The sequence below is a fragment of the Terrapene carolina genome, unplaced genomic scaffold (genome assembly GCF_002925995.2).
Source record: "Terrapene carolina triunguis isolate 2854851 unplaced genomic scaffold, T_m_triunguis-2.0 Scaffold130, whole genome shotgun sequence".
NCBI lineage: Eukaryota > Metazoa > Chordata > Testudines > Emydidae > Terrapene > Terrapene triunguis.
The window spans coordinates 24,889,024-24,900,712 of NW_020664481.1; the positions used below are offsets into that span (position 1 = coordinate 24,889,024).

General features: G+C 44.7%; 1 protein-coding gene across 3 annotated transcripts in view; it reads right to left on the reverse strand.

The window, feature by feature from the left end:
• Positions 1-11,689, reverse strand: part of NFATC3 (nuclear factor of activated T cells 3) — a 126,874-nt gene that overhangs the window by 84,405 nt on the left and 30,780 nt on the right. For all 3 annotated transcript variants that reach the window (XM_024219421.2, XM_024219420.2, XM_024219419.2), the window contains exon 2: positions 9,296-10,427. In XM_024219421.2, the coding sequence (XP_024075189.2) occupies positions 9,296-10,427 (1,132 nt within the window). The remainder of the gene's footprint in view (positions 1-9,295; positions 10,428-11,689) is intronic.

Genomic DNA, 11,689 nt, shown 5'->3' on the forward strand with positions numbered 1-11,689 from the left:
GTTTGGCCAATGTACATGGCAGAGGGGCATTGCTGGCACATGATGGCATATATAACATTAGTGGATGTGCAGGTGAATGAGCCCTTGATGGTGTGGCTGATGTGGTTGGGTCCTCTGATGCTGTTGCCAGAGTAGATATGGGAACAGAGTAGGCAACGAGGTTTGCTACAGGGATAGGTTCCTGGGTTGGTGTTTCTGTGGTGTGGTGTGTAGTTGCTGGTGAGTATTTGCTTCAGGTTGGGGGGTTGTCTGTAAGCGAGGACTGGCCTGCCTCCCAAGGTCTGTGAGAGTGAGGGATCATTTTCCAGGATAGGTTGTAGATCATGGATAATGCGCTGGAGAGGTTTTAGCTGGGGGCTGTATGTGATGGCCAGTGGTGTTCTGTTATTGTCCTTGTTGGGCCTGTCCTGTAGTAGGTGATTTCTGGGTACCCGTCTTGCTCTGTCAATCTGTTTCCTCACTTCCTCAGGTGGGTATTGTAGTTTTACGAATGCTTGATAAAGATCTTGTAGGTGTTTGTCTCTGTCTGAGGGGTTGGAGCAAATTCGGTTGTATCTTAGGGCTTGGCTGTAGACAATGGATCGTGTGATGTGTCTTGGATGGAAGCTGGAGGCATGTAGGTACATATAGCGGTCAGTAGGTTTCCGGTATAGGGTCGTGTTTACGTGACCATCACTTATTTGCACTGTAGTGTCCAGGAAGTGGATCTCTTGTGTGGACTGGTCCAGGCTGAGGTTGATGGTGGGATGGAAATTGTTGAAGTCCAGGTGGAATTCTTCAAGGGCCTCCTTTCCGTGGGTCCATATGATGAAGATGTCATCAATGTAGTGCAAGTAGAGGAGGGGCACTAGGGGACGAGAGTTGAGGAAGCGTTGTTCTAAGTCAGCCATAAAAATGTTGGCATACTGTGGGGCCATGCGGGTACCCATAGCAGTGCCACTGACTTGAAGGTATAAGTTGTCCCCAAATCTGAAGTGGTTGTGGGTGAGGACAAAGAGAAAAGGTAACAGCGGTTAGGCGGTGGGAGGGAGGGGGAGGAGCAGGGACGCGGCGTGCTGGGGGTGGGGGAGGAAGGAGGAGGCTAGGAGTGGGGTGTTTGGCTGCCGGTGGGTGCACAGCACCTGCTAATTTTTCCCTGTGAGTGCTCCAGCCCCGGAGCACCCATGGTGTCGGTGCCTATGGGTGTCACTATCTGTACTGTCAACTGATCTGGAGGCATAGGCACCGACTCCACGGGTGCTCCGGGGCTCAGGCACCCATGGGGGAGGGGGAATAAATAAATAGTGGGTGCTCACTACCCAGGAGCCAGAGCTTGAATGTTGAATGTGATGAGTTCTGTGCTGCTAACAACTTCTGCCCTTGGGGCAGGGAGTTTGTTTATAAACAGAGGCATGGTGATTAATAACATAAGGCTTGTCATTAAATTAAATTAAGGATTGTTAGATGATCCTGAAAGTATTCTCAGGCACTCCAGTTAAAAGATAGGAAACAAGGGTAGGAATAAATGGTCCATTTTTAGAACAGGAGAGAAGCAAATAGTGGTGTCCCCGAGGGGTTTGTACTGGGACCAGTGCTGTTTACCATATACATAAATGATCTGCAAAAAGGGATAAACAGTGGGGTGGCAAAATTTGCAGATTATACAAAATTAATCAAGAGATAGTTAAGTCCAAAACAAACTGCAAAAAAAGTTACAAAGAGATCTCACAAAACTGGATGACTTTGAATTTCGTCTGCTATTTTGTTTCCATGTTAAATGCAAAGTAATGCACGTGGCAAAATATAATCCCAACTATACGTACAAAATGATGGTACCTAAATTAGCTGTTACCCATCAAGAAAGATCTTGGGGTCATTTCCAGTACTCTGGAAGCAATATGTTTCCAGAATGCTGCAAATTTATATGAATCCTTCTCACTGTTCCTGTATCATCCTGAACTCATTCTCCAGCTTGAGAAGACTTAAAAATTATCTCTAGTCATCAATGGGACAGACGCAACTGAATAACATAGCTGTCCTTAACATGCATCAAGACAATACCAGGGAACTAGATGTGAATAAGATTCTGGATGAAACTGTCAGCAAAGCTACTGCGAGACATAATGTCTTTAAACTAGGATGTTAAGTGAGGACAGCATGTAGATTGCAATGATTTCAATATACTGTAATTAATGATAGTGTAATATGTAGTTCATAATTTAATTATTAAAATAGTAAAGATACCAATGATAGACATTCAGTAACTAGACTATGAAAGAAGTGTGTAAACATGCTGAAAAACAGCCTCCCCAAAAATTGGCAGAGTACCCCCCTCCCTCCCAAACACACACACAGGCCTTGGCTACACTTGGCAGTTCTACATTCCTGTATTTGGTCATTCCATTACTCAAATGGAAGTCTGAATGTTTGTTTTATTGTGACCGCTGTGTTGGATGACCAACCAGGAGCAGTAGCCTGACAGGTATGGAAGGGGCAGGTTGTGTTCAGGATTCTTTTCAATCCCCTTTCCCTGGATTGGGGAAAGCAATGCTGTGCATAAAAAGGCCTGCTCTGTCACCTCAGGAGAATAGGAGCTCCACATCTGCCTTGGTCTGTGGGAAAACCACCACCACTCTCAGGCCACCTGTCTGCAGAGTGAGTAAGGAGTGCCAGCAGCATCCTCATCACCACTTCCCCATCGCGGGCTGGTTTAAAGCAGACCGTGGGCTGTAGTTTGCCCACCCCTGCACTAGAGCCATTCAGAAAAAACTGCATAAATGACAAATCTGGTAAATTAACTGAGTTAAATGAGTTGTCTGAACAACCTGCACTATGAATGGATTTAAGAGCCATGTTTGCTCAGAACTTTCTTGCCCAAGTAGCTGTTGTCACGCTGGTGCAATAGATGTTATAAGTATGGCAGCTGACACTGGTGCAGGATTTGGTTTTGGAGTTGTCCTTTTCCTAGATGAGCGGTCAACCTGAGCAAAAAGCCTCATCTGCCCACGGTTGTAGCGACTGGCCAAAGACTATGTATATAATGCAGCTTACCCTCATATGCCATTTCAAATCATATGCTTCATCACCATGCCCTCCATTGTCACTGTGTTCTGCACTGTCTGCTGATGAAGTCTTCACAGTGACGCTGGCAGGAAGATTTAGGGGTTACTCATACTTACCCAAGGTGTGTGGAGGGCAGAAGTATCATCAGGTCTGCCCACTGCCCAACAGAACTTCAATACTGATCTACCAATTATTTTATCTTTGGAGAGAACACAGCATCAGGGCAAAAAAATCTGTAAAGAGCCGTCATTGGCTTTGATTGCTATTTCTAAAAGTAGAGAGAAAATTGAAATATATCTTTTTCCAAAAGGACCATTATGTGACAGACAAGGCAAAAAGAGTCATGTAATGGCTTGTATGAGCTACATTTAATACTACATTACCCATCAACTCCAGACAGGTGGATCTCGGTCATAAAAAGGGGTCAATTTTTTTAAGCAGCTTTCACTACTATTTTGGGAAGGGGGTGACTGACCCAGCAAATCCTAATGTGAGCTAGTATAAACACATTTAATCTGATTTAAGTTAAAACTGCTTTTTATCATCCTACTATACGACAAATAAATACTCAAAGCTCATCTAGTGCAAGAATACTTTTTACTGGCATATGTCCACACTTAAACTGTTACAGAACTGCAGTTGCACTGCTGCAGTGTAGACACTGCCTACGCACCAACAGGAGGTGTTCCCAAGAGGTGGTAGCTAAGTTCTGTTGACATACTGCTGTCTACACTGGGGGTTAGGACAGCATACCTAAAGTCTCTCAGGGGAGTGGATTTTTCACAAGCCTGAGAGACGTAGCTAAGCTGATGTATGTTCTCACTGTAGACCAGCTCTTAAAAATCCTTATATTTTAAGGATATTCTAAGAGATTGTAGAATGAGGGGACTCCAATAGTATTTAGGAAAAAAACTTCAATAAATGCAACTAATTTATGTGCTTAACTACAGCAGTTGCAGGCCTCATGTAAGACACTAGTTGACTAGTAGAATTCACAGAACAGTAAGGACACTCAATGGGGCAAGGACTCCTGTGAACCTCTGCTTCATTAATTACACATGCCTAGTTTGCTATGATTTATTAGCTACATCTAACTTCAGTTTTATTTCACATGCACTCTTTATACATACTCATCCTCACAAATCCTATTTCAGACACATCTAGGCATTTAAAAGCGAAACTCCAGTCAACTTTATTCTTCATACATATATGTATAGTCAATTGAAAAATGAGATCATAGATGGAAGTCTTCATTTGGTATAGTTTGCATATCTATTTATGCACAGTGCCAGAACCTTAAAACAAAGAACTGTATATGTATGCAAATATTTTCTAACTTGGCCAAATAAAACAGATTTTCACCAGACCACAGGAAGATACATCTGCAGTAAGGACACTTCCTCTTTCAGATTTCAAGTTTGTGTGTCAAACCATTGAGGCACTAGAGCAGGGATGGGCAAACTTTTTGGCCCAAGGGCCACATCGGGAAATAGAAATTGTTTTGCTGGCCATGAATGCTCACAAAATTGGGGTTGGGGAGTGGACTCTGGGGTGGTGCTGGGGATGAGGAGTTTAGGGTGTAGGAGGGTGCTGTGGGCAGGGACCGAGGGGTTTGGAGAGCGGGAGGGGGAGAGGCTCAGGGGTGCAGACTCTGAGCGGCACTTACCTCGAGCAGCTCCCAGAAACAATGGCATGGTCCCTTCTCTGGCTCCTATACGGAGGTGCAGTAAGGTGGCTCTGCACGCTGCCCCACCCGCAGGCACCGCCCCTGCAGCTCCCATTGGAGCATGTAGGAGCCGGAATGAGGCCATGCTGCGGCTTCCAGGAGCCACGTGGTGCAGCCCCTGACCCTGCGCCCCGGCCAGAGCGGAGCCAAGCCATGTGGTGCAGCTTGCGGGCTGGCTTAAAGCGGACCATGGGCCGTAGCTTGCCCACTCCTGCACTAGAGCCATTCAGAAAAAACTGCATAAATGACAAATCTATTGTGTGCCTCTCTCCAACACTCTTCATATTTTAAAAAAAGGCTGAACTATTTCTGGTGGATACTGGGCTAGATGGACCATTGGACTGACCCAGTATAGCCATTCTTATGTAGTTCTCAAGGTTTATTTGCTAAGTAAATAATTCTATGTAATGGATTTACTTTTCTTTTTTTACATCTTAGGTTTTTTGTATTGAATTAGCTATGTTACAATAACCTTAAGGTTGCAAGGTAAACTTCTCAGAGGAATTAAAATATTTTTCTTCCAAAATTACTTCACTCCACACCCTTGTGTGTGTGCGCGCGCGCGTGCACACACACACACGGGTCACACATTTTGTGGCTTTTGGAGGCAGATCTCATTGTACATGACAGGGGCCCCTTGCATTACTTATTTTCCCCAGCCACCCTCACAAGCTTCCTATGTGCTACCTTCTTCTCATACCCCTCCCAGTTCAGGGACTTCCTACAACTTCCTCCTCCTCCCCCTAAACCACGGTCCTCTATTCTCCCCCTCACTGAGGAGGCTGAGCACTCCCTTTTCACCCACAGCCTCTTTTCCCTTTGTGGCAAGGGCTATGCGTGTCCCCCATTCCATCCATGGCACAGTTTGTATTCCCCCATTTCAACCCCATGGCTCCTCTTGCTCCTCCTCAAGTCCACACCCAACCAGGTCCCTGCTTCCCAAACCACCACCACTTTACACATGTACCACCCCCCCCGCCCAATTCCCTTGTGGGTTGTGCCTAATGATGCCTCCTAGGACATTTCCTAATTTTTTTGAATTGATGGGATGCAGCTTTCCACCATTCCAAAGTTATCACATTACAGACAGAAACAGATACTACAAAGTTCAGTGTTAGACCTTGCTTCAGTTGGCCAACTACAGTACAGTCTTAAATCACGTGATCAAATACTTTTGTTCTCCACATGACCCCTTCCTCTTTTCAATTGGTCTTTTTAGAAAAAAAGTCTATTGAGACTGTAGTCTCTTGAGATTAAAATAAACTATTCCACAGCCTTCTCTTTCACAGGCAGGTTGGTCTGCTTAAAAGGCTCAGGGTGGAAGATCCCAGAAATTGAGAGTGGATGCAAGATTGATTTCTAAAGCAGAATGAGAAATTCAGGAAAGAATTAAAAGGTACTCCTGGTACAAAACTAGACTGTGTTCCCACTGGAAACATTATCCACTTTTAAGTGTCTGGTCACGTTTGAGGGAAATCCTAAGGAGAGTGCTGCTTCAGAGAGAAAAACTGGTTCACCCATGGAAGTGCTAGTTCATTCTACATCAGGGGTGGGCAAACTACGGTCCGCGGGCCAGATCCGGCCCCTTGGGGCTTTGGATCTGGCCCGCGGGATTGCTACCCCCGTGGCGCCGCGGATGCCGCACCACTCCGAAAAAGCGGCCATCACCACGTCCCTGTGACCCCTGGGGGTGGGGGGGTAGAGGGCTCTGTGCACTGCCCTCGCCTCCAGGCACTGTCCCCCGCAGCTCCCATTGGCGAGGAACGGGGAACCACGGCCAATAGGAGCTTCGGGGGAGGTACCACAGGCAAGGGCAGCCTGTGTAGCCCTCTGCCCCTCCTTCCCCAGGGGCCGCAGGGACGTGCTGCCGGCTGCTTCCGGGAGTGGCACGGGGCCAGGGTAGGCAGGGAGCCTGCAGGCACCAGTGTGCGCTGCTGCCACCCCAGAGCTGCTCCAGGTAAGTGGCGCTGGCCAGAGCCCGAACCCCTCCTGCACCCCAACTCCCTGCCCTGAGCCCCCTGCCTGCACCTTGCACCCCTCCTGCATGCCAACTCCCTGCCCTGAGCTCCCCAACACTCTGCACCCCTCCCTGCACCCCTGCCCTGAGCCCTCTCCTGCATGCCGCATCACTCCTGCACCCCAACTCCCTTCCCTAAGCCCCCTCATACACCCTGCACCCCTCCTCTGCCCCAACCCCTTACCCTGAGCCGCTTCCTGCACACCGCACCCCTTCCCACACCGCACACTCCCTCCCCAACCCCAACCCCCTGCCCTGGCCCTGCATGCAATTTCCCCACCCAGATGTGGCCCGAGGGCCAAAAGGTTTGCCCACCCCTGTTCTATATGCTGTCTGAGAAGTGAAAACTCTCTCATTGGGAACAGAAAAAGATAAATCCCATTCAATGCAAATCTGCAGATACTTTGAGGAGCACTTTACACTTCTTGCTTCCTTTATTTATTTTGCCTCATTTAACTCAGAATGAAATTCAATTAAAATCATATAAATTCTCAAGTTTGTGTGTCCAGCTGAAAAGTATCCAGCTTTAGAAAGGTTTCCTTTTTGCAGCTTTAGAAAGACTACTTTGAACATACAAATTCTGAAAGTAAGTGCTCTGCAGAGGTGGTCTGGAATCTTTCTATGCAGCTGGAGAAACAGAATAAACTGGCTAGCTTTGCTGTTAGAAGGGCTTAGCCCTCTGTCACTAACGGACAAGTCTGATTCTGCCTCAAAGCACCAAACAACTGGAGACCCATTGTGGGCCAATGAACCTCAATATGAAATAATAAGTTTAACCAGCCACAGACTCATTTCACTTATAACCATGGCCGTATGTTTACTGACAAAAACCTCTGGGTAATGAAGAGCTAAGGTTAACCAGTTATATCATGTCCTTTCAGAATGTTGAGTGCAGTAAAACAAACGTCCGAAAACCAGGAAATACATAGTTAAGGTACACACCCACACAACATTAACTCTGCCCTCCTAGAGGTGGCATTAGCCACTGGGCATTATCTGCATGCACTGCTCTTCAGTCGTGTCAGGTGAACATATATTGAATGGTGGAGAGATTAACTGGAGCAGCTTGGAAGAGCTGTGATTGTGAGATGAGGTGATCTTGAGGGCTGTACACCCATGGATGTCTGTGTGAGCCCCTCTCCCTGACCATTTTACATGTGATCAAGGGAAAGAGGTACATATGTACCTTGAGAGGACTGACCCTCTTGGAGGGGCATCAGACCAGCCCACTGAGTAGGACCAGAGAATGCTGCCTAACCCTATATTCACCTGTGCCCACTCCACTTCAAAATATTCACCAACAGCTGCAGATAAAGTGGTGAGCAGCTCCGTGAAAGATGCCGCAAGTGACTTGCATAAATGTCTTCGTCTGCATGTTCAGCCAGGAGCCCACTTATCCAAGCATTTCTTCTCAGTCACAAGATCATAAGACCATGCTCCACAAAGCCACGAACGGATACCATCCCTCCACCCTGAACAATATGTAGCCTTCTATTGAGTAGGGAGTGAGGAAGAGGAGTGGGGGGGGGGGGGGAGATTATGTCTTAGTGTTCTATTTTTACACAGAAAAACAAAAAGCAGAAAAACAGGGCAGAAGGGGAAAAGACTGTACATGGCAACTGTGCTGATGCACTGAGGAGATACCAATCCACTTTTGTAGCTAAACAGACTGCAAACAACAGCAACCACCAGTTAGTTCAGTTTGCACAGATTTCAAAGTGGCATTGCGGAAAATAACCAGATACACTCACGGTCTAGGATTCCAGCAAAACAAATGAATAAAAAAAAATAAAAAGTGGAAACCCAATTTAAAAAAAAACAGCTCTATACAAATAAACTGTATGCCTTTATAGGTCTATTAGAGATACAATGTGAGTGAGGTATATCTTTGATTGGACCAACTTCTGGTCTGAAGAAGAGCTCTGTGTGATCCAAAAGTTTGTCTCTCTCACCAACAGAAGTTGGTCCAAAGATATTATCTCACCCATCTTGTGTCTCCAATATCCTGGAACCTACAACTACACACACTTTATTTGCCGATCACTCTTGCTTAGCCATATTTACTATTTTATTGCTCTTCTAGATTACTACTAATTTATTGCGCCCAAATGCACTAAGCATTGGGAATAGGAATAGAACATTTCTTCCTTGAACAACTTATAATTTAAGGCCCGAATCTCACAAGAAGTTGCATGTGGTGAACTGCTTTGTCCTTGTGAAACTCCATTTGATTCAATGGGGTTCTGTGCAAGGGCAACAGTCTGCTCACATTTAACAAATTGAAGTACATGAGCCTAAATAATTACTGCATTATAATGTAGCTAGAATATTTTAACAATGAAGCAGATCTGGTGGTTCCAATGAACTTTTTTCTAATTATAATATTCAGATTGCTAATAGATATTAATTGTCTTTGAAAAGGCTCATAATGTATCAAGATATAAATACATTAAACATATGTAACACACTCAGAAAAGTTTGAAAAACTCCTATGTTTTTATACCACTTACCGAAATATAGGAGTATGGCCAGGCTTTGGTTTGTTCCAAGTAAAGTGTGAAGGAACAGAAAGAAATTGGTCACCAGGCAAATCCTTTTTCAATGCATGTTGAGATCCAGAGCAATCATCTATTGCAGTTTCAAGGGATGGTGATAGATTACCCTGTTCTTCAGAACAGAAATCTATTTTCCCTGATAGGGTAGCAGTTTGATCCTCAGAGGTCTTTCTTGTTTTAAGAGGGATGTCAGTCTCTGTACAACACTGAAATGGTGAAAGGCCAGGACTAAGACCTTGTACACTATGGAGAGAAGTGTTTAACCATGTGTCTTCTGTTATGCTTCCCCTGGGAGAGTGGCCAGGTGATGGAGTTGGAGAATGGTGAGGAGAGAGAGAGCCGGCATAACAAATCTCTGCACTGGAGTGTCGTCGCTTCCCACAGGGGGATGTAGGTCTCGATGAGGGCCTTGATGTTGGTCTAGGGTTTAGCCAATTTTCATCTGTAATACTAGTTCTAGGAGAATGACAAGGAGACTGTCTAGGAGACAGGGCATGCCCAAATCCATAAGGCTGCTGCCAAGGTTCATCCCCTGGACTCCTTGGAGAACCACCAGGAGATGCCAAAGGAGATCCGAGGGTAAATCGAGCAGCAGCTTCATTCAGCTCTGAGTCTACATCATCATAAACATGAGAGATAGACTCGCACGAGGAAGCATCTGAGAACCAGCTCCTGGAGGAAATGCTGCTGGCAGGGCTTGGGCTAAGGGATGATTCCCTGTATGATGGCTCAAGAGGAAGATACAGATGGTCCCTTGAAGGCCTTTCCATATATTCATTTTCTGGGCCATTTGTGTGCAATTCATCCTCACTAGCTTCAATCCCTTGATGACAGTTAGGAGAGATAGATGTAATTTGAATACTAGGGCACTCAAAGGGTTTGTGTCCACCTAGTGGACTGTATTTGGATTCTGGTACCTCACAAGTTCCTTCATAGTTTTTATGACCCTGCAGTCTGGTTGGTGGAGACAGAGGAGAGGAGTGTGACTGCAATCCATGGTGAGGGATACAAATTGGCTGATTTACAGAAGATGATGGTTGGTCTACATTAAAGATGTATATGGATGCACAATCATCTGGTTCAAGATCTGAAAAAGGAACCAAAGAAAAAAGTCAAAGTGTAGTATGTAGTATATTAAGTTTCACTTATTTGTCTGATAGTTATTAGTTATTCTAGGCAATTCCCAGGCAATACTCTCCAGCTTGCCCACTAAACACCGCGAACAAATTTTACAGCCTTAATCTATTTCAGATTTTTTAGATACCGGTTATAAAGTGGCAATATTTTAATAAAAAAAAAAGACATTGCAAAGCAGTGATTTTAATGATACATGTTGTTGAATTTGTACACTTGAAAACAGGTTATGTATGTACATCCTGAAATGCAGATAAAAATCTTTGTATTTTAATCTTTATTTTCAAAATGTATTTTCCATAAAACAATGAAAGTTTTAAAAACAGTCAGTTCGTTACTTAATTCATACATTTAACTTCCTGCATTTTTTCCAATAAATTTGTTCTCTTTATTGGTGTACAAAGAGATTTCACTTTATTGTAGTCCAGCTTTCCATTAATAAATGTATTTTAAAGTATTAGAATAGCACGCTTAGCAACATTTACCATGTTTAAAATTAGAATACTACAGTAATAGTAAATGTTCATGAGTCATACCTGTGTACACAGATTACAAACAGCCAGAAAACATTCAATTATAGGTTGCGCGCTCTCTCTCTCTATATATATCTATAGCGCAATACCTGTAATTGAGATTTCCTGAGCACTTCTATTCCAGAAATCCTTCCTCAACCTTTAACGTTTTCAGACTGAAGTTTTCCAACTCTAGTCCCTCCAAGGGTCAATAAAAGCTGTTCATTAAAACGGGGCAGAAATAAAAGCTGTGGCATGTAAAGCTGTAAGCCCTGTAAAGATAGTCAGCAGTTGCTTCCTTCAGTTCTATGTCAACTTCTCCCATCCCCCTCCTCCGCACTGGGTAAGCTCAGTCAGCAAGAAGCATTAGAGTGGCCTACAAGGCTTTCCCTCCTGCTTGTTACCATTGGAACTTTCCATCTGTTGCTATTCCTCTGCTAAGGAAAGCCTCCAATTACCAGCTGCTGCTCCTGCTCAAAGAGGTGCAGATGAACACAATTACTGAAGGTTGAGGAGTATTCCCCCCGCCCACGCCCACCAAAAAAACCCACAAAAAACACACACATCTTGATTCACGCTGATGCCACCCTCTCCTAATATACAGTATATGTAAATAGAGGAAAATGAATTTAGCATCCTCCTCTAGGCTGTAATCCCCTCTGAGCTTCCCTCACTGCAATTTCCTTTTTTTTTTTTTTTTTTA